Here is a 23,507-nt window from a genome sequence, read left to right as displayed (position 1 = left end):
ATCATAATCAGTAACAGTTGATTTTGTTTCTGATATATGACTGAGGATGTAGAAAAAAACATGATATAATTTAGTATGAACTTGAGTGGTGAGGGGAGGGTTGCGAAGATTTACAGTTATAGCTAAGAAAAGGCTCCAAAAGCAAGGAGTCAATAAAATCCAAACAACTCTGCTTTTAAGTTCATCTTATAAGTGCTTTATATTTTCACTCGACCCCCTTTTTTCCCCTCACTACCTTATCTGTCATTGGCCCTGCTCACTATTCTTTCCTTTTATTTTTACTGCCCCTACTTTTGACACATTCACATTTTGTGTACATCTACTTCCCAACAAACTGGCATGCACACCGTACTGTACAGTATGTGCGAGATTCATGTTTGTAAATATGATGAAGAGAAGAAAAAGCATACACTCAATGACCACAAAGTGAGGTTCACCTTCACAGTTCAATGAGTGCCAATAAATGTGGTGTACCAAAAATATACATCTTTACAACAATAACTACAATGTCCCACAGTAGAACGCAGACCTCTGCCAAGGCCTTGCTGAATAATGTTAAATATGTTTATCTGACTTGTTTAAAGGAAAAATCATGATGTGCAAGACCATACTGTTCGACTTCAGCTTTGTAATCTCAGCGCCTATGCTGGATCTGGTTGATAACTGCCCCATTTGGCCCGAGTGCAAGTGGACTGTTATGGTAGAAAGTGAAAATACATCAACGCCATCAGCAAATTTCTTTGGCTTCTCACTAAAATTTAAAGAGATCATTATTTTCTTCCAGTGTGATGTTCATTCACCCATGACTTTCGACTTGAGATAAACACTCACTTGCACAACACTAGTGATCCTTTTAGAATATGATTCGCCGGATCATCTCTTCGACAAGGCAGAGGCCGACTTGTGTCTTCCCAGTGGCGGTCGCCGCAAGCCATTATGTGGGCTGCGCGAAGCGGCGGTCCACTGGCAGCCGATCCCGGCCCGTGGGTCTGTGTTTGCTGGGATTGAGGCCGGCGAGAACAACAAGGCACCTCATGTCGAATCGATTATGAAACGACGCTCTGACAGGCGTAGTACGCCATAGCAAGTTGCAATGCTTCTCCATCCCTTCCAACCCGAGCCTTTCAGTCATGTGGGCCAACCAGCCAATTAGTGAATTTCTTGTGATGTACCCACGTTGTCAGTGGGCCAGCCAGCCAATCGGTGTATTTCTTGTGACGTACCCACATGGTCACATGAGTTACACTCAAATGAGGAAGTGAAGTGCACGAGCAGCCTAGCTAAGCGGTGTGGTTTCATATAGCCGTCCCACAACGGTTAATTTTTTTTATACTGAGACTCAAAACCATGATGATATAGAGGCACTTTTAATTTCACGATATCGTGAATATTGTGATATCCCTAGTATGTTGTCTTAAATACAGTCCACAATGGAAGCAAGAAGTCTGAGACACCTATAACCACTGATGTAAGTACAATTTCAAGGATTGTTAGTCCTCATTTTGCCAGAGTGTAAATATTCAGCATGTATGTAACGTGCACAAGCAGGTGCAGTTGTCTGACTTTTTAATTATTTAGTATAATTATTTAAAACAGCTGCCACATACAAAAAAAATATTATCTGTCAATTTATATTGTTAAGAACAAGGCGAGAGAATGAAAGAAAATTCTCAAGAAATGTTTGTGTTTTTTCATGAGCACTCGGTTTGCTGTGTTCAATCGACCCCAAGAAACACCCTCCATGTAACTAGCAAGCAGCGTCACTATTTAAAAAAGCGAAAGAACAGATGATTTGAAGAGTCATAGAAGTAACGTTTCCACTTTTGCAGCTGCAGTGTCTATTTAGATTACATCAAGCATTTCTCTGCTATTTACAATTACTTTAAAGTCACACCAAAGTCATTTTCGGGTTGTTTCTAGATAAAGATCCTGAAAACGCGCAAAGACTGAGAACAACTTAGTATTGAATTGTTGAGATAGAGCTTAAAACTCTTTTTCACCATCTCAGCTGGCCAGATTTTAACAACAACAGTCACGCTGACATCACCATGGAAGAGCATGAGTCAGAACCTTCTACTAGATAACTAAAAAGCACCATCTATGGCTATTTGCCAGAATTGCGAGTTAAGAGAATAAAAGCTTGGCCCATTTCTACTACTACCTGGTGCAGTTAACCATCAAGGAATGCCTAGAACCCGAAAAATGCATCTTCCCAGAAGTGTTTTGTGTTATTTAGACGAGGGTCTCTGTTGTGTTGACCCACATGAGGCTCACACAGCGAGCTGATGGCGAGTTGGACGAAGTGGCCTGCTACTACTGGTTAGGCTATTACGTATTAGCCGCTTGTGGACAGGGGCAGAGTCAAAAACTCACCCCCACAAACACCCCCCGCCAACGATTTACAGTAAATTGGTGGCCACCCTACAAAAGTTAACTGTTTATTAACCATAACCACAGCGGCGCAGGTTATTCAGCTAGTCTCTGACTACAGACACTTGAGCACGCAGTGCGAGGGAACGTATTTGATTGACAGGTGAAGGGCTGTCTCCAGTGCCTTCAGTGGATAAGCCCACACAGTCCTGCAGCTTGAGGGCGGGCCTTATTTTTCAAGTCTGGGCTTCCCTGCTGAGGCTGCTGCCCCCACGACCTGACCTCGGATAAGCGGAAGACAATGGCTGGATGGATGGATAGTACCCAACGACAGGACAATGACTCTCTCTATACAGCTACGTTGGCTGTGATGGCGCCGCTCTTCTGCTGCTTTCATCGTATAACTGGACCAAAACTTGCTTTCACAGCTTAACGCAATGTCGCCAGTACTCAGACACACACAAACACACGCACACACACAACCTGAGCACAGAGTATACGGAAAGTCCAAGCAGCACGCCTCAGTAGTGTATGCCAGCCTAATCTAGTCAGGTTTTTTTATCCCATGCCCAACTTCCACTTAAAGTAAGACTTCACTGGGAGCCATAGAGTTAGTTTTCATTCATGCTCTACACACACACACACTTCTCCCTCATTGTTAGTTTGTTTATGTCTCTGACACACTTGCGTGATAGTTCAGAGTTTCTGGCACAAGCATGAACCCATAACTCACGCACGTGCATTAACATACTCACATATAGATGAAAAGTAACATCAAAACATTTTTGCACACGGATGCGCTAACACAACCTCTAAGGCTTGTAGTCTCTGAGGAGAATCAGTGGTGTGAACAGTGGTGTGAATGAACCCAGGTTGCCGACAGTGACAATCTAGCCACTCAGTCGAGTCTGTATTTTACAGGAAACCATTTGCTACTTTATAAAATTATTTAGTGAGCAAAATTAATGTTTGCATTAGCAGATTGGTCAGGTTATCGATACTGCTTTGGTGCGCAAGTACTCACACCAAAATGTTCAACCCTTTTCCTCAACTCGCTGTGTTTAATGTACCAATGCAGAGTGGGGGGATTGAAGTTGTCCTGTGAATTGACTAGTTTCTGACTTACTATCAGAGGTGTAACAGTCTAACAGAGGCGCTACAAGCAGCCCTCACAGTATGTTTAAATCCAAGACTCACAATCCACGCCCCTTTACGTCGAAAGCAATTGTCTCTGACTTCGCCACTCCTGTAATTGTGTTAATGTGGCAACTCGCATCGGCTGTGCAAACGTGAACTTTGGACACAGCTGTGTCTGGGAGTTCTGTCTGAAAGGGACAGGCTCTGCTGTTACACCTGTGATGCGCCAATATGCCGGGAATGCAGTTTGAAAGTGAATAGTGTCTGGGAAAGTGCTGACCAGCCTTGTGCTCTCTTTAGTTAGAAAAGTAAATGCACTATTAATCCTATCCAAAAATATGGTTATCTTTGTGGATTTCAGGTTGACTGTATTTAAAAGCTGAAAGTCTTTACATTTCAGTGTGAAAATCTACAATAATGGTTGTTGGAAAAACTTTTTTTTTTTTTTGAGAGTAACTTGATGACAAAATATTTGTGACTAAAAATGATCATTTGTGCAATGCATTATAAACTCGAAGACATTTTCCCGACCTGGACCTTTTAACTTTTAATAGAGGATCTCTATCCTACTGAAACTAGTAAACGATGATGTCACCCATACATGTTGTTATGGGAAAAATTCAGAGAAAAATTTATATCTTTTGTGTGTCTATTATACTTTTAGAAAGTATACGATCCACTAAATGCTCATGCAAACAGTTTTTTCGATGAGGAGACAAACAGGCAATCTCACAAGTGTGCTGGGGATCTAAACAGCTTAGTACTCCCATGAATCAGCAACAGCCAATGTTTGGACTGACACAACATGCATGTTAGCCCACAAGGACCAACTCACATGAACATAGTGACATCAACAACTCTGATAAAGCATGGCAGCTCCAAAAAGTAATTTGACTGGGGCCCAACAAAAGGAGCGTTTTCATAGGATAATCCCAGGTTTGGGACTGGAAGTGGTTTTATTGTATTTATGTGTGTGTGTGTGTTTTTTTATTCAAGATTTCTTTCAGGGGAAATAAGATATGTTTGGCCTGGCCGGTCACCTCTGGCTCAGGGACATTGTGTGTAAATGATATTAACACTTTTAAAGGCGGAAACACAGAATAGTGGTATGGAGTTTTAATTGCACTTCTGTCTAAAGTTGATAACATTGGAGGAGCTTTCTCTAGTGCTGTTTGTTTCGGTGTGTGTTTCAGCTCATATCTACAGAAATAACACACGCGTTGTGTATATTAAGTTGAATAGAAACCGTCTTAAACTAAATACTAGTCACCATATTCGATATTAATTGCTGTCTTGACCCGTCTTCAGGTCACTCTTCTTCTAGACCATCCCACCTTTCAAAATCAGCTTGGGCCGTTAATACCTTCACGGAGCAGTATGCCGTTTCGGACGTTTGGCAGTTCCTCAACCCCAAGGACAGGCAGTTTTCTTTCTTTTTTTTTCCTGTGCATGGTACCTTTTCTCAAATCGACCTTCTGTATATCTCATTGACAATAGATTATCACTGTCTGTCTCTTCATGCTCTTATGGTCCAATAGTTATCACTGATCATGCAACAATTTTTGTTGACATATCTCTCCCAGGCAGACCATTGTTCCGATTACCCTGGCACTTCAACCCTCTGCTGCTAAGTGAATCAGACTTTATATGTCCCATGAATAATCGTATTGAATTGTTTATTTCAACCAATGTGAGTGCAGATGTGTCAGCATCCACACTTTGGGTGGCATACAAGGCTTTTCTCTGTGGGCAAGTAATTTCCTATTCTTCCTATAAGAGAAAAACTACCAATGAAAAGAAAGTTCTCCTGTTCAAAGGTATTGCTGACTTGCAGGATAAGTGTGGAGTTTTACCTGATACTAGTCTACTAAAAGAATTACTCAAAATGAATGCAGAATTTGACCTCATGGCATCTGAAGAGGCAATGACAGCATTACTTAAAACACGCTCTAACGTTTATGAGTCTGGTGACAAACCTGGCAAAATTGCTTTCACATCAAATTTGTCGACTTTCTTTCTCCAATCACATTACACAGACAGATACGGACGGGGTCTGGGATATCTTGTATTCTACTTCATCTTCTACCATTCCAGAAGTGGTCATCTCAAAGGGTTGCTGAGAAGGCGTTTGATCGAAATGAATGGAACGATCTTTTTTTTTTTTTTACATTAAAAATATTTGGTTTGGGTTTCAAATTTATGTGCTGGATCAAACTTCTGTACACGTCTCCTTTGTTGCCAGAGTTGGAACAAACAATGACTGCTCAGAATACTTCCCTCTTAGTTGTGGAACGTGTCAGGGTTGCCCACTTTCTCCCTTGATGTTTAATATTGCCATTGAACTACTGGCATAAAGCCATTAGGTCCAGTCAGATGCTTTGTATCATAAGAGGAGGACAGGTACATAAGCTGTCATTGTGTACGGATGATATCTTACTGTTCATGTCTGACCCAAACAGATACATTCCACCGCTGATGACCTTGCTGGACAAATTTGGAGAAATATCAGGCTGTAAACTAAATATACAAAAGAGCAAAGGTATACCTGTTAATATGGCTGCCACAGCATACGCCCTTTCTAACCTTCCTTTTAAAGTATCTATGAACAACTTCACATACTTGGGCATCTGCATCACCAGAAATAGTACGGACCTAGTAGACTGCAACTTCTCGCCCCTCCTACGTACGATAAATGAAGACTTCCTGCATTTTTTTTGGGGGGGGGGGGGGGGGGGGTGCTGTCGTCATCTTACTCCTTGCATGCTAGAAGCTAGATCCATCCCACACGTATCCGCGATCCATCCCACACGTATCCGCCATCCACACACGTAATTTCTGAATATTACTCCGCAGCGGACTAATACGCAAGCGCATCGGCCTGAGGTTCCGCCTGTGTGCTTGGGACCTGCTTAATGGATAAATCACAGGAGTGGACGAGACCAGGAAAAAAAACATTCCGCCTCTTCTGATATGACCGGAGAAAATTACAGAAGGACAAAGAACAGCAGTGCAGACGCTCATCAGGTAAGTCCCATTAGTGTTTGCCAATCATTTCACCCTACGATGAAATGCTAACAATTTTGGCAAGGTTATCTCCACTGCATCCTAATTATTGATTAATATTAATGCATATTTAACTAACGCGGAGCAATCTATCGACGAAACTACACGAAACACCTGCTCTCGTTAATGACTCCGCCTAAGCTAGCATGAGCGGACATCCTCTACCACTTTTATGTTTAAGCAACATTTTTGCTCATTGGATCAGCCAGTCTCATACTTGTTGCACTCTGTTTTTTTTTGTATTCTCGCTTTGAGAGGTTGTTGGGTTAGGCCCGTTGTTGTGGTCCCAGCGCAACCGCGAAGCGAAGCACACGTAACATCGGCGATAAGAGTTGATCCGCTAGTACATCTTGTATCAATTAGGAAACCCGGCTACAATTATTTAATTAGTTTACAGATGTTGATTAACCGACGTACCGATGTTAGGGATTATGTCACAACAAAGAATGAACTAACTTCAAATTAAGAAATGGCCAATAAAAACAGAAAAATACTGGCTATCCGCTTATGATGTAGCCATCAGCTCCCAAAGGCTGCTTCCAGCCTACAGAGTCCTTTACTATGGCTTTGTGGACAGAGTGGACAAGGCCCTCTACGAGGACCCCTGAAAGAGCTTCTTGCCTGTCACAATGTAAGTGATAAAGCCCAAATAGAGATTAAGGCCTTTCATGAGGACCTGAGGAAAAAAAAGTAGCTATCACAGTTTTTCCTTCGGACTGTGATAACCCACCTACACCATAGTTGACAAAGAATTTAGCATTTTAATAGTTTATTATTTTTGCAGGAATGACGCAACTGGGAAAGGACCGGAAGAAGAGGATCATTGAGAAGGTCTGGCATGAAGCAACAACACCTGAGCTGCTTCGCAGTGTTTACACTGGAGTCCTACCCATCCTCAAGGAATACATCATGGTTTTCCAAGTGAGCTGAAAATGAAAATGTACTTTTTTTTTTGTTAATCAAAGTTTTATGTTGAAAAAAGGGTATTTCCAGATCAATGAATTAGTTATGTCTTATCTTTCCTATATTAACTACTGCTATACCTCACCTGTTAGATGCTTGTGTCATCCCTCTTCCTCTTGTTCAGTCTGTTATAGATATTTTAAGGTCACCTACAATTACAATGTACTTAGCTGCCATAACTACCTGTGCGGAAAATTTGCTCCCAGGCACCTCTCTCGATCAAGTTTAACCTTAATAATAGTATTGTTCATTTTGTCAGACACATTGAATTAGTGATGTTATTCTTTACCTTTACATGTTTCAGCTGATATCTGTAAGCTTTCCTCAGAACTGTCAATGGATTGCAATGACACTTCACTAATTAACTAATGGAGATTCTTCAGTATAATGTGGACAGCACTCTTCCTATCTTTAAAGACGGGGAAGATGCTCTCAAGTGGTGGGCTTCAGTGTTTGATACCGATAAATATCCTGGTTTGTTTCAAGTTGTAAAAACTGCCATGTCAATTTTCCACGGTCCCTTGGTAGAATCGTCTTTTAATCTCATGGACAGTGTCATTGATGACAGATATACACGAATGAACATTACCACCTTCAGTGCAATTCAAACTACCAAATATGCATTGATGTGCAGAAAACAGACAGGGATAGATATACATGTTCAGGCAGGAGGATGTGAAGTTTGGGGCAGTGGACAAGAGGCTGTGTAAAAACATGAGACTCCAGCTAGAAGGGACAAAGCTGAGAGACAGCAGACGATGCTGAAAATGATGAAGAGGAGGAGTGGTTTTGACTGCCATCCATCCACGAGTGCAGCTGAGAACAAAGCAAAAACAGTGGAGAAAGAAAGGGTGGTTTGTAAAAGACACGCGAATCAACAAAGAAAGCTGGCCTTTGAGACGGTTGTCCAGGGCAACAAAAAGCAAAGCAATAAGGCAAATGTTATTTCATTCTTAAATTTGTACATCATGTAATTTTGCGGTGTAAATAAATGTTTTTGTGCTTGAAGAAAATCGTGTATTTTGCCTTATTGGACTCTTCAGAGTGTTCCAGATTCCTTAATTTATGTCAAAATAAAAAAAAAAATCATACGGCAGGGATTCCCCAGACCACTCTACAATGTTTTTTTGTTTGTTTTGCTTTATTTTTTGTCACCTTTTTCATGCCTTTGGTGTTTGCATCTCTGGAATTGAACATGCCAGCCCTACGGAGGAAATAAATGCTAAAGAGATGGTGAAGCAAATTTAATCAAGGGAAGTGTCCATGTCGAAACGAATGGACTAAACTACAGTCAACGATGAAACATGTATTTTACAGTAGATGTATTCAAGAGTGGCAGCACCGTAAAACTTACTCGATCTGCAACGCCTGTAAAAGCCAGTAAAAAATAACAAGGGGAATTGGTGAAAGTGAAAAAGCAAGGAGCAGGTAAAAACATTCAGTAGAAGGGACTGACCGATAAACTGGAGAGGGAGCAACATATGGGAAAATTCCTGAGGTCATTCTTTCAATTATCTCCATGATCCCTGGTGAAAGGATCATTCGGCCACCTACACACAAACCTTCACACCACACCCCCGCCGTAGAAGTGAATGAAGAATAACAACATATTATGCTGTATCTTCTAAAAATTAAATATCTTTCATAATTCATGTAATAATACTAATCAAATTGTATTATTATTATGCATTACACACACAGTGCCTTTCATGATACTGAAATTGCTATTTACAATTGCACACATTATTAATTTACTCCACAGTCACACGCTAGTGGTGGTAAGCGACATACTTATGTAGCCACAGCTGCCATGAGGCAGACTGACTGAACTACTTAAATTGAGCCATTATCTCACAGCCTTGGTCTTTCGGTTCTAATTTACCTCCATTAATGTCAAATCCCTTGCACGATGTGCACATCTTGACCATGTCTTCTTTCTACTTTAGTGAGTCTTGAAGCAATATTTGACTAACAATCTCACTACTTTGAAACAGTATTAGAACACTGGACAATCTATCAGGAAGTGTTGGAGCGCTCTGCATTTTCCATGGTGCAACTGAGGTGGAGGAGCTTTGACAGGAGCTTTTAAGAGGCGCACAATCCATTAGACAAAGGTCGCTGCAAAGTGGCCAACTATTAAAAATGTAACAGCACCATTATTGCTTCCCCCAACTGACAACTTCTAGTTTCTTCACTGCATCACTCTATATTGCTCTCACTCACTGCATATCCACGCATTATCTTTCTTTTTGTTTTAACCATCTGTTTTAGTTTTTTCTCTCTCTCTTCTTTTCCTAGCTTTCCTTTTCTTGGCAGGGGCTGGCCAATTTCGCCCCTCTGTGCATGTCCTGACCCACTGAATCCTTTTTCAACAAAGACAGGCGCCAGTCAACGGTCGCTACTGTACAGGGACAAAAATAGAATAGCCTACTGACAATAATAAAAGGGCATATATGACTGGTTTGGAGAGTCCCTTTTATGCAGTAAAAACTACACGAGCCCGGCAAATTGAACAGATGGTAGGAGAGAGGGAGAGTCAAGAGAACCCAGAACACAGTGGGATATTTATAAAAAATAAAAAAAAAAAGGCATCAGAATGACTTTCTCTATTTTCAATGTTGGCATATGACGCTATCAAGAGCAGAACTTAGGAACCAGCAACAGAGCTGTGTCTTAAGCTTGTCCCAAAATTGTCACTGTTAGTAGTAAAAGCACAAGTGATGGAGGCCAGGAGCAGCGTGCGCGCTATGCCATAAACCCTGGGTTTACTTTGCACAACACGTTAGGTTCTGCGTGTGTGCGTGCGTGGTTATGCCTGATGTGCTCTGCATAATTTATGGTGACCATTTCTACTAAGGTAAAGCGCTTTGTAATTGACAAGAGGAATAGAAACCTGGAAGGAAACCTGCACGTTATGTGAATGGAAAAACAGATTAGAGTACTTTTTTTAAACTCTGAAAGTAAAATGTATTGTTTTGTTCGTCAATTGCTTGTTGGTTCTGAAAGAGAGACAATCTTCAAATGAGATATTACTTTAGGAGGGATTGTGACTGAGAACGTATTTAAACTTTTCTCGGGGTATGTGGCATAAAAAGCCATAGTTCAGCGAGAGACTTCCATGCGCTTATCAACCAATATGGATTTTTGGGATATACCGGTAATTAGTAGGATTTCACAAAACATAAATGATTTTCATTAAGCTTTTTAAAGGTGTGAATTGTGAAACGAGATTTAAAAAAAAGATTGATGCAGTCATATTTTAATCATAATAATAATAATCATAGTCATAATTTACTTATATAGCACCTTTAAAAACACATGTTCACAAAGGGCTTTGACAGACCCAGAACAAAAAAACTTGATACAAACCACCTTTATTTGGACTTTTAACAAACTTAGATTACACCAGTCAACAAATGTATTGTCTAAGATTCTTTAGCTTATTTAGGAGAATTTGGATCTGTTGAATCCAAATATCACATTGGTTTTGCTCAATCAGGTCAACATTTTGAACTGTGGCCACATGTATCTGTTTACATGTGCAGGTATTTTCGCTTAAGAGGTTCAAATAAACAAAGGTCCATTTCCTCAATTCTGAACAATGATGACGTAAAATTTATTTACAAGTACTTACTTTTATCAGTGTCAACTATTCAATTTACAGGAAGCAAAGTTTGTAACATTTGATTAATAATCTGTAAACAACTTGGCATAAAAGCCTGACGTGACCAAGAGAAACAGATGTGCCTGCGTGGGTTTTCTCCGGGTACTCCGGTTTCCTCCCACATCCCAAAAATATGCGTGGTAGGTTGATTGACATCTCTAAATTGCCAATAGGTGTGCATGGTTGTTCATTTATATGTGCCCTGCGATTGGCTGGCGACCAGTTCGGGGTGTACCCCGCCTCTCGCCCGAAGATAGCTGGGATAGGCTCCAGCACGCCCGCGACCCTAGTAAGGATAAGCGGTACAGAAAATAGATGGATAATTCTTATTAGTCAGTTTATTATTATATATTTCAAACCATTCATCCATCCATTTTCTGTGCCACTTATCCTCACTTGCGTGAAACCACAATCACTCACTCCTCTTCTTCTACTCTTCTCCTGGCTTCTAAGAGCAAGTATAATGCGGGCAAACAGAAATGCAGGCTATAATACAGTAATCGCTATTTTTAGAATGTGCCAGAATGTGAGGTTAAAAAACAGGCGGCGAACAGTTCAAGTTCGCAAACAGTACACCTCTAAAGTGTCTACATAAATTTCTGTCTTTATGGGCTTCATAAAGCCAACCACTGACCATTTTAACTCTATTTATCTAGCGCAAAAGAGAGTAATTGAATGTGAAAAGCTCATTTTAAAAAGCATGTGATATTCCATTAAGATGTCCGGGCGTGTCTGCATGTGTCATTACTTTGATGTGGGCTGAATGCTGTTTCTCATCACCCTAATTAAAGCTCGGCAAGTGCCACTGAACACATTAGCACACTGATCTACAGCAAACTAATGATCAGTTGGTGGATAGTGTGACTTTTCTTTCTTTTAGCACTCTCTTATACTGGATTTAATTATCTTCAAAGATTACACCACCGTAAAACGACTATTAAAGAGAAAATATTAGCGGTCCCATAATTTACCAAACCAACTTTTTCTAGTATTTGGGAGTTATATTGGCCCTATGGTGCCTCAGTAAACATGTGAAATATGAATTAAAATCACCCACGCATTCCAGAGTTCCAGATGTTTTTCTACAGAGAGGCCTGAAATCAGGTCATTCGAAATTCTCAAGCTTATCTATGTCACCAGCGAAGATTTCCGCCTTCCTTTTCCGCTCCCGAGCCATTGCTGTCAATATAACAAACGTGTGCTCTCACAAGTGGATCAGAAGAAAGGGGGCGGTCTTGGTCAAATATAGACAAAGCGGATACCAAACTGGGCCAAACAAGAAGTAGCTGTCAGAAGGGCCTTTTCTGGACACTCGTATGACAAAACCAAAGTGTGTGTTTTTTTTTTGTTAATGAAATTGACACTTTTGTACTAAGTCCATGTATGAGAGTCAGTCCCTGGGGGTCTAAAAAGCCAAAACAAGCTGAGCTATATACTATACTGTATTTTTACAAGACATGATGACAACTTATTTCGAAAGAGGAGAACGGGGGTATTTGCCAAGAATTGAGTAATTTGTTTTTCCTTAAAAATCTTAAAAATAAGAGAAGTCAGGAAAAAGAAAACCATATTGACACACACGTCACTTTCACACTTCTCAAAAAAGCACCAGATTCGGTTGTTGTTTTCTGCACACCTTTATCCAATTACACATGGTTTTTTTTTTTAACTCCAATCAGAATGTTTTTTTTTCGTTTTGAGGGATTCCTCAAGCTCGATTTCCTGCTTCCACCGATTGAAATGTGACGTTATCAAGCTCGGCAGCAAAATAAGCATCAACTGAGACAACTTTAATTAAAACCACCACAAAAAGGAATGTGTGTATTATAGAATGATGGCTTTAAGCGTTGATTGCTTCATGTCCTAAAAGCTTAATTTGTTTCATTTTAACAAATCTTTTTGAGAGCACTGCGCCTCGTCTTCAAAACAATCCCCCCGACCCCCACCCACCTACATTGCCCTCCAACCCTCTTATACACATGATTAAGGGACACTAGTCTTATATAAGAGACCATAGACCCTACCCGCCCCCTGCTAATGCACAAGAACTGCACCTATAGCCCATTATGGAGGCAGTGAAAGAGCAAATCTGGGCTTAATATCGTCACATTCACAAATGCCATCATCTAGCTAAGCACTGTTACTTCAGCCATTTCATAACTGCTATATGTGAAGGGGGTGCGGGTTTAAAGGTTGCTTTTGTGAGAGTGAGAAGCTTGCGCATATAAACACTTGCATGTACATGATTGATTTCCACAAGAGGAGAGGCTCCAGTCTCCGGAATCAAGATTAATAAGCGGCCATTTACATCTCCAATCAAATCACTGAGCAGCAGGGTGAGTCTATGTACAAGTCGGAGGGAGTTTAAGTGTTATTTGCGGGGTGTAATGTATCGTTGAGTCTTGTTGAGGGTATGTTTAAAAGACAATCTAGTGAATATGTGTCTTTCTTTGAGTTTTTGAAGTTTCATAAAAAAAAAAATGTTGAAGCCCATCTCAAATAGGGTTGGGCATCGAGAATCGAGAACAGACTGGTTCTCCCGCAATCGTTCAAATTAAAAAAATTCGGTTCCCAGTTTCGATGCCTAGTCCTCCAACCGCGAAGAAGTGGCGGCAAAAACCAACGAAGAAGAACACGCACGAAGACGTGCTTGTGCCCAACGGTGATGGCGGCGGCGAATAAAAGTGTGTCTTAACTTTGTTAAAATAAATGACCAGTTGCCTCAGTGCAACACTTGGAATAAGATTATATTGTGCAAAAGAGGCCTTCACAATGTGTAGCGTCTGACGCTACACAACATGAAAGACACAACACATCGTCATTTTTAGTATTTATTTTAGTCTTTAAAGTAAGAGCCAATGACAGAAAGGAAAGAAAAAAGCTTAACATTGAGCTAAAACTTCACCGTAACAACTTTACATCACAATGAATTAGGACAAAATTCACATAAACGTCTCACAGTATCACAAACACTAACGTTGTGCTTCATCGGAGGGTAGGGAAAAGGAATCAACATTTTAGAGGATTTGGGTCCATCCATTAAAAGAAAAAAATAACAAATCACCGCTGCTGTGTGAAGTTACTCTTCGTGCCAAAAGTTCCCGTGCGTACCCTTCAAAATAAAAGGCTCCAAGCTTAAAACAGGAAGTCAAGTTAAACCATTTGACATGATAAAACAGTCCCAAATAACTATTTTAACAATGCTATATTTAACTTTTAGCTGAAACATTAATTAATAAATATTGTGTCATTTGTGTTAGTTCCACACACATTTGATATTGATACCGGTTATAAAGAACCCTGAGTTGAGTCAAATGTTCATTTTAGTCTATGCTGCGGCCTGCTAAGAAAATGGACGTTCATAATTTGTACAACCCTTTATTTAAACCATGCAAACTTTTTTGACCCAGCCCCCTAAAAGAATCGGAATCGAGAATCGTTTGGAACCGGAATCGAAATAAGGAATCAGAACCTAAATCGCACAAATCCAAACGATGCCCAACCCTAATCTCAAACAATGCTAATAACAAATTAGTGAACGTAATCATAGGTAGAGTAGCTGTCTTCATGTACTGTGTGGTGTTGTATTTGCATAGATACACACATGTATACATACACTGAAATCAATATAGAATAGAGCATTGTATGCTGACGCTCATTAAGATGCTCTGTGATTGTTAAAAGAAAGAAATTCCGAGATCCGTGCTCCTGCAAACTCTCGCAAAAAATGACTGACAACGCTGCACTATGAATGTCAATATCCAGGCCAAGCCTTAGCGTATTTTAATTTAAATACCCCTTGGCAACATATGTCTATCTATTTTCTGTATAAAATATTTTTACATAAGAAACAGAACAGAACCCTATGAACATGGCACAGACTTACACGGTATGCCGTTTTCTGGGACACCGAAAGCTTAAATGACAGCAAGCTGCACTGACAGGGATGTCGGGCAGGTGAGACCACACACACACGCGGGCGCACACACACTCACACACACATGCAAGCACGCCCGCAGATGTACTTGTTGACATACACCGGATATGTTTGTTCACATTTGTTTTACACAAATAAAATGTGACTAACCGACTCATGTCATGCGCACACACACTTTGACTGCTGTGGATGCGGCTCTGCATGCACTACAGGATGTAAAGTATTTCATTAATACATGAATGTGAAGATAACCTCACACCGACACATGCAGTCAATTGAGAGGCAATAATTGGGAATCGTTGGACACAATTTGATTTCTCCTTGACAGCAGGGTGAGAGGGAACCAGTGGTGCAGGGGATGATGTGACAGTCTAGGCCAGATGCCTGTTGCAGATACTTGAGCGAAATGAGATGACCTTGAACTGATAGAGATAAATGATAGAAGAGACAGTGGAGGGCCACCAGCACATCAGCGACATGACTGACATCAAGTGTTTAACTTAATCTAACATACATGGGCACATGATCATGTATGCATGATAACGCTTCACGTTGTTTATAATTTACATTTCTTTCCTGCCTGTTACAGCTCTGAAAAAATGCAGACAGTTTAAATCCCTGTTTTTGTAATTAGAACCTCTACACACACAACATTTTATAAATCACGCCACTGGCAGAGATGTTTACAACATTTAATGAAAATTAAAAAAAATTCAATTTCAAAAACCATGACAAGGTTCTGTGTTTGTTGTTCGTTTTGTCTACAGTTTTAAGAGCAACTCATTTTAACCAAATAACGTGCCACTGACACAAACAGCTCAAAGTTTGCAACTGGTAAATACAGCATATTTCAAATGCGAATATGACATAGTGTTCAATTTTTCACCAAGCTACTGTACAAACATTGATACTTCTGCAGATATGTAAAAATAAAACTAATTCTTGTTCTGATTCTCTAGCAGTCGTAAAGGGACAGCATTGTGTTCAGATTAACAAGCAGCCAAAATATCTTAAATGCGGTCATGTGTTGTGTGGTTTTCTTTTCATTTCCCTTTGTTTCTCTGTTTGTCTGTCAGTCTCTCTTTCTCTAAAAGATCAAAAAAAAAAAACAACTGCCAAATTTAATAGTGGCTTCATGGAGGTGGGGGCTGGGGATGAAGCTATTCTGGTAAATCTGAGTGCATTCTTTAAAATGCACATTCATTTTACAAAATTGATATGTATAATTTACCCCAGATATTGACTTCATTGCAGAGTTTATTTAATATTTATTATGCTGTTGGGTGTGGCAAACTATCTGTTTTGTAAAATGAAAATGTAAAATAGCTCAATTTAGGGCTTAAAGTAATTGCTAATCGTAGCCATTGTTGTTGGGCTTTAATTATACTTTAATTGTTCCGTTGCCATGTTGTTTTCTCAACATTGTTCTGCCAGTGTTGATGTAATACACATACAGTATATGAAGATGTTTTACTCATTACCTGAGCCAAGGAAGATTGTTTTCACTGCCATGGGTTTGTTTGTGTGCAACTTCATGTTAAAGGTTTTTGAAGCTTCACCTGGATTGCTTTTATGATCAGTATTCTTCGAACAATGTTCCCTTTAAATTTTAGTGAGTCCTCACCTTGATGACATCAATAAAAATGTTTTGAATAATGCAAAAAGTTTTTGTTAATCTATTTAACAAATAAAATCTGCCTAAATTTGTGTAAAATCTCAGATCATGTTGTAATTTTGATGTTGATATTGGATCTGATCCATAAAAAGGACGTGTTATTTCAGTTCATTTCTTTGTATTCAAGGGAACAGACTGCTAAAGAATTCCAATTGTCGGTACGACCACACACGTGACACAAATGTTTAAGCCTTGGTGGAGGTCTGGGCTCTGAGTGCTTACACAACAACACAACATACATTTGTGCTTTGTGAAGGTCACTTAAAATCTAAAGATGAAAAATAAAAACTATTTACTACTACTTGGCAACAAGATTACTGAGTGTATCACACAGTCGACAATTTGAACATGTCGACAAATACACAGTTGTACCTGATCTTCCACACTCTCAATACTTGTAGCATCCCACTCCTACACTTTCATCTTCTCTACTCCCACATTCTACCTGTCTTGCCTACTGACCTACACACTGTGCTAAATATTGCAACTAACATGCAACAATAGATCCTCAGTTACTATCACACAAGAGCAGGTAAAAAAAAAGAAGAATGGGAATCCTGAGATGCGTGAAAGGTCAAAAACAATTGATCAGACCTGGGAAGGCAGTTTATCTTTTAATACTAGTGCGAGAGCAGTCAATGTGAGTATGTTTGTATGCACAAAAAGTGTGAGGTTGAAAACTGCCACATAGATTAAAGGTGCAAGGTAATGGGGCGAGTGTGAGATTTTATCACAAAAGGCATTGGTGAGGAGGAAGTGAGTAGAACTGCTGGAGGGCTGGGAGAAGGTCAAAAGATGATGGTGGTGGTGGTTTGATAAACGAACAATGGGGGCCGAGGGAAGCGTAGGCCTCATGCCCCGTACTTGAACTTGGAGCTGGTGGGGTTGGAGAGGCGAGGATGGGGTCAAGTGATGATGGGGCGAGTGGAAGGAACAGGAAAAACCCAGCTGTGTGACAACAATCTCTCTCTACTTAAGACACAGATGGGGGTTAGAAGAACGAGTGCTGTTCAGCAATCCATCTTATGAGGCTTTTTCAGCCCTCGCTACTATGCTTTTTCACACAGTTTAAACCTCGATTGGAAACGAATCAACCTCAGTCTTGTTCTCACTTTCTTAAATGCTTTCAACAACCCCATCATGTATCACCTTTGGGACGCTACAATAGCTTCACAAAAACACACCTTTTTAATCAATATGTTTACATGAGTATTTATGGATGGGGTTGGCACGAAACAAGTGTGCTTTTGCAACACACAAGCATGTGTATCGACGATGACCATCCTACCTTGGTCTGAAAGTAGTGGGGGTAGTAGTACGTGTACTGGGGGTACATTTGCTGCTGCTCCAAACGCTTGCCCATGTAGCTGGAATTCAACTGGAGGTCCTGGAGGCTGGAGATAGAAGCTCGCAGGATGGATACAATTACGCAGAGGTTCTATCCTGGATCCTTTTTGGTGATCCGTTTCAATGAGTCGAGGATGCAGGGAGAAAACACACTCCTGTACGAGACTTTGGATTTCAGTTTGTCTACTTGCCAAGGAGCTCAGAAAAAAAGTCTTAATGTTGGTATCAGTGAACAGTCTGAGAGAATCCGGAGTGACAACAGAAATAGGGTTTAAATAGAGGGCAACATGAGGTGAGGGAAGAAGATATGAGGATAGGAAGTGGCAATACAGGAAACAATAGGGGGGAATGGACAACAAGACAGTGAGAATGTAAAGGAGGGGGAAGAGGAAGCGAGCAAAGAGAGAAGGAAGAGGAGGGAGGAGTGGATGGGATCTGGTTGTCGGTTCCTCACAGTCTCTGCTCTAAAAAGCACACCGAATTTCGTCTTCTCTCTGTTGCCCTGCAGATGCCCCTTAGTTTGCCTTCAGTTTGTCCTCCAAGCGTCTCTCTGCTGTCGCTCCTTGTCTCTTCCCCTTTTCCTGTAGGTTTGTGCTCTCCCGCTGACAGCCCTCACACCAGACAAGACCCTGATCCCACCAGGAGCTTGGCTGTATCCGGGGGAACATACACCGTCCTGTGTTCTATCCTCCGAAGTCAGTGATGAACTCGCACTTGGATGTGTAGCTGGAGAGATGGTGGGGGGTGGTGGGGGGGGGGGGGGGGGGCGCGGGGTCTGGAGCTATTGCTGTGACTGCTTTTTTTCCTCCTCACTCTCACTCGCTCCCTCTTTTGTTAAGCGCCGGGAATAGCTAGGTAGATAGCACAGGAGTCCAGCGTGGAGGATGAGCAAAAGAAAAAAGGTTCAAAACTCCTCTCACTCAAGAGGAAGCAGTCCAATGCAGACATGCACTCACACTGAGGAAAATCCCCTCTGATCCACAAGGTCTCCAACTCTCTTTTCTTCTCTTCCCCTCTGCGATGCCTCTCTTTTTTTGCAAGCTCTGTCCCTGACTGCTTGCTGCCCACTGCCCCTGGCAGCCGTCACAAAGTGTGTGTGTGTGTGAGTGTGTGTGTGTACGTGTGTGCGTGCGTGTGTGTGCGTGTGTGTGTGCGTGTGTGTGCGGTGGCAGCGGTGTGAGTGATGTGTGTGTGACTGTGCATGTAACTGAGAGAGTGAGTGTGTTCGTGTGGCTGCTGCCGTCTGCTCCACTCTGTGTTCTCAGACATAGAAGGCTCAGCTCCAGTGCAGCTACGCTCCTCCCACCTCCTCCTCCTCCTCCTCATCCTCCTCCTATTCCTTCTTCTTCTCCTCCTCCTCCTCCTCTTCCTCCCTCTCCCTGTTTTTTTCCCATGGAACTAGAGAACAGTGGGAGTGGTCGGTCCTTCCCTCATTGATGTCCCGAAGAGTGCGTGTCTGTGAACTATACAGAATTGGAGTAGAAGAAAAAAAAACAGACATGGGCTGTAGGGAGGCAGTATGAAGCAGAGCGTTACGGTGAAAAGACGATATAGATTAATCAGAGTATGGGAAATAGCGAGGCCCCCCCGTACTTGGAAGGTTTTGATGGAGCAATTGCATATTTTCATGATAAAATCTGCATTTGGATTTATTAAACTGAGCAGTCGTTAAGGTCATATGTCTCTCAATATTTGCAGTTACGCAATGTCTGTTGCACAGGGAAAAGGTGACATCAGTATCACACTGATACACACACATAAAAACATGCATGCACGCTTGAATAACCCAACTAGACATACTCAGCTTACTCAGAGTTTCACCTTTCAGTCCCACCCAGTGAAAGGCCCAGTACAGTGCAGTTTAGTGGTGGTGTGGCACAGTGACCCACTGACACAGTGCTGCCTCTTATGTGACGTAACCAGGTTTAAGTAGTGCTCTTACATAAGCAGAGTGAGCCATGCATGAAAGTCTGATCTGCCCCTCTCACTGCAGCACAGTGTGTAAAAGAGAGACAGAAATGCAAGCTTCATTGCAGTTGAAAGTCGGAAAAGAACAAACACAAAGGATAAAACTTGTATTTGTCTTATGGGCAAATTAAACACAGTGGTTCCTCCTGTACGTAATTATGTGGTGCTTATGGCGAAAGGCATGCAATAGTTTTATGGTCCTTGGCCAACTCAAACATTTTGGTCACATGCTGTTAAGCACAAAATCATTATGTTGCAAAATGTATCCTGGTGTATTGAATGGTCCCATACATGTTCTAAAAGTGGTTAATTCAAGATGATTAATAGGATATTATTGGTAATTTAAGATTCACACTTGACTAGTCCATGTTGAGGCTTAAAGGTTAACTTTTATGGCTTAGGGAACAATAAATGTTCTGTGCAAAGGTCTCTGTTTGTGTTTTTGCCAGTGCGTGTGTAAATGAGCTACCCAAACTTTCATTGTCCAGTGATTTATGCTCGTTACTGTTGGTGTGCCAGGAAGTGAAGAAACGGGTCCAAGCAGGTTGGAACGGGTGGAGGAAGGTGTCAGGTGTGTTATGTGACAGAAGAGTCTCTGCTAGGATGAAGGGCAAAGTTTATAAAACAGTGGTGAGGCCAGCCATGATGTACGGATTAGAGACAGTGGCACTGAAGAGAAAACAGGAAGCAGAGCTGGAGGTGGCGGAAATGAAGATGTTGAGGTTCGCTCTCGGAGTGACCAGGTTGGATAAAATTAGAAATGAGCTCATCAGAGGGACAGCCAAGGTTCGATGTTTTGGAGACAAAGTTAGAGAGAGCAGACTTCAATGGTTTGGACACGTCCAGAGGAGAGAGAGTGAGTATATTGGTAGAAGGATGATGAGGATGGAGCTGCCAGGCAAGAGAGCTAGAGGAAGACCAAAGAGAAGGTTGATGGATGTCGTGAGGGAAGACATGATGGCAGTTGGTGTTCGAGAGGAGGATGCAGGAGATAGGCTCTCATGGAAAAGGATGACGCGCTGTGGCGACCCCTAACGGGACAAGCCGAAAGGAAAAGAAGAAGACTGTTGGTGTGCCAGATCGTTTACGACGTGTAAGAAAATCATCATCCATCCCATCCATCCATTTTCTGAGCCGCTTCTCCTCACAAGGGTCGCGGGCGTGCTGGAGCCTATCCCAGCTGTCATCGGGCAGGAGGCGGGGTACACCCTGAACTGGTTGCCAGCCAATCGCAGGGCACATACAAACAGACAACCATTCGCACTCACAGTCACACCTACGGGCAATTTAAAGTCTCCAATTTATGCATGTTTTTGGGATGTGGGAGGAAACCAGAGTGCCTGGAGAAAACCCACGCAGGCACGGGGAGAACATGCAAACTCCACACACTCGGGCCGGGGATTGAACCCGGGTCCTCAGAACTGTGAGGCTGACGCTATAACCAGTCGGTCCACCGTGCCGCAGAAAATCATCAGTCAGTTTTAAATCAGGCTTTTAGATGTGGCTGATGCTGCAGATTGCATAGTGTTGATTGGCAAACTCCACAGTAAACTCTTTTGTATATCGAGTTGCCAGAAGAAAGCTTAATTTCGCCTTTGTACTTACAAGGTTAACTTAATTTAGTTTTTTACACTAATTAATTACAACATAAGATAATGACATTCTAACAAAATAAAGGCAAAACTTGGCCAATTTGTTTTTTTATTTGTTCGAATATCAATATCTTTGTCTTGTAATGTTTTAACGTGTGATTTTTCTCTTCGATGTTAAGTTAAATACTAAATTTAGGACAAAGTATTCTAAAACAGCCAACTGTTTTGCCTGTAATCCATATCTTTGTTGTTGTATTAAAGGCCCCAAAAAGAAGTTATTTTACTCATTATTACTTATTAAATTAATTGCCCGATTAATTGCTTATCGGAATTTTATTCTGTAAAATATCAAAATCGGCATTGGCCACAAAACAGTACGTATCGTTCGGACCCTAACAACCATAGCAATGGCTATAAATATGAGTAGGTATTGTATTATTTTCATGTCTCTTTTATATTCTACAATCGCATCAATCTGAAGATTTAGTTTTCGTAAAGCCCAAATATCTACACGGTTTACTCTTTCATGCACCCTTGAATGTCAGACAACTTTACATGGACAGCAGTTGACAAAAAGCCGACATAACAAGCAGTTGCTGCAAAATCTCGTGTTTTCATTGCCTCTGCAAAGACTCTGGTCATCAAGGCTGCTTTCAAAGCAAGTGGGAAAGGCCATGCTGTGACTCTAGGATGGGCTCACCATAGTCGTGCACACCACAAATATACAAACAGTGAGATAGAGGAAACATAACTAACAAGCCTCGCATCTTTGTGCAGCTACAGCTGTGAAAACAGATCATATTGATGGTAGTCCTTTTCTTAAGAACTCGTGCAGTTGTTTTTTTAAAAGAAAGGTTTGGCCAGACTGTCGTCACTCACCCACATGCTGAGGTACTGTATTTGCACACAGCAGACTGTAAATGGAGAAAAACAGCACAACAACTACAGTGACAAACACAAAACGGAGGATGCACCTGTAGGAGTAATATGTGAGTAAGAAATCATTAAAGGTCTGAAATATTTTGGAGGAAAAATGTGCTGGGATTTTAAATATACATCCCTGATGGTAGCGCACTTAGGCCCTTTTCTTTGAAAGGTTTGTGCATGCAACAACAGGTGCAAACGTGATTGCTCAGGCAAACTGATGTGGAAGCTGATCTCTTAACAGGGTGCACCAAGGATTACGTCTGACAAACCGGCAAAATTGCAACGCAGTTAATTTCATGCGTTTCTACCCAAATGCACAAAATACTGGGAGGAACAAATCCAAATAGATTAATTTAGCACGGGCAATGTGATTTATCAAATCTGAGACAAAATGCGGTGGCTGATTTTGCACCTTTAAATAACGTGTCTGAAAGAAAGGTGGAAACTGGCAACACTACGACACGATGATTGCAATAATCGTGGCAAGGAGGCGTAGAGGAGAGGTGACGGGGGAACAGTTTTTTTCCGCTTGTTTAAACATTTTTCAAGTGCCAGAAAAAGAATTACAGGTCACAAGAAGGACTCACGCCATATCATTAATGACAAAGCGCCTTTCAACACTGCGTTTCCTCACGTCTGGGTCATTTCAGCGCACTGTGGTAATTGGTGCTCACCTCTCCCATAGCAGTTTTTTTGCATGTGCTGTCCCAAGTTTTAAGCAAAAAAAAATGTAAAATATATTGCCTACTAACAGTGATTTAGTTGCTTGTGTCCAAAATTTCAAGTCTGTAAGGCAGAAACACTCTTAAAGGCAACACAGGTTTAGAAATAGCCAAGTAACAATAAAATGTCACGCAGGATGGG

General features: G+C 41.3%; 1 protein-coding gene and 2 long non-coding RNA genes across 6 annotated transcripts in view; 1 reads left to right on the top strand and 2 right to left on the bottom strand.

The window, feature by feature from the left end:
- Positions 1 to 19,452, bottom strand: part of LOC133479883 (RNA-binding motif, single-stranded-interacting protein 3-like) — a 157,268-nt gene extending 137,816 nt beyond the window's left edge. For both annotated transcript variants that reach the window (XM_061777402.1, XM_061777401.1), the window contains exon 1: positions 18,098 to 19,452. Coding sequence is in view for 1 of the 2 variants with exons in the window: in XM_061777401.1 (XP_061633385.1) it covers positions 18,098 to 18,172 (75 nt within the window). In the remaining variant the exon portion in view is untranslated. The remainder of the gene's footprint in view (positions 1 to 18,097) is intronic.
- LOC133479884 (uncharacterized) lies at positions 1,237 to 7,659 on the top strand. 3 transcript variants are annotated; one of them, XR_009789096.1, is made up of 4 exons: positions 1,237 to 1,468; positions 5,967 to 6,046; positions 6,361 to 6,531; positions 7,355 to 7,659. It is a non-coding gene; the product is annotated as an uncharacterized LOC133479884 (long non-coding RNA). The 3 variants fall into 3 exon arrangements; XR_009789095.1 differs by having other exon boundaries at positions 4,816 to 6,046; XR_009789097.1 differs by lacking the exon at positions 5,967 to 6,046.
- A 96-nt stretch (positions 19,453 to 19,548) lies between the features above and the next one.
- The window catches only part of LOC133480118 (uncharacterized), a 55,907-nt gene continuing 51,948 nt past the window's right edge, over positions 19,549 to 23,507 (bottom strand). The window contains exons 2-3 of the long non-coding RNA XR_009789190.1: positions 22,596 to 22,630; positions 19,549 to 19,619 (exon numbers count right to left, since the gene is read on the bottom strand). This is a non-coding gene — a long non-coding RNA (uncharacterized LOC133480118). The remainder of the gene's footprint in view (positions 19,620 to 22,595; positions 22,631 to 23,507) is intronic.

This window comes from Phyllopteryx taeniolatus, chromosome 6 (assembly GCF_024500385.1).
Source record: "Phyllopteryx taeniolatus isolate TA_2022b chromosome 6, UOR_Ptae_1.2, whole genome shotgun sequence".
Lineage (NCBI taxonomy): Eukaryota > Metazoa > Chordata > Actinopteri > Syngnathiformes > Syngnathidae > Phyllopteryx > Phyllopteryx taeniolatus.
The sequence above is the reverse complement of the archived record's forward strand: the minus strand, read 5'-3'. Positions and strand labels throughout refer to the sequence as shown.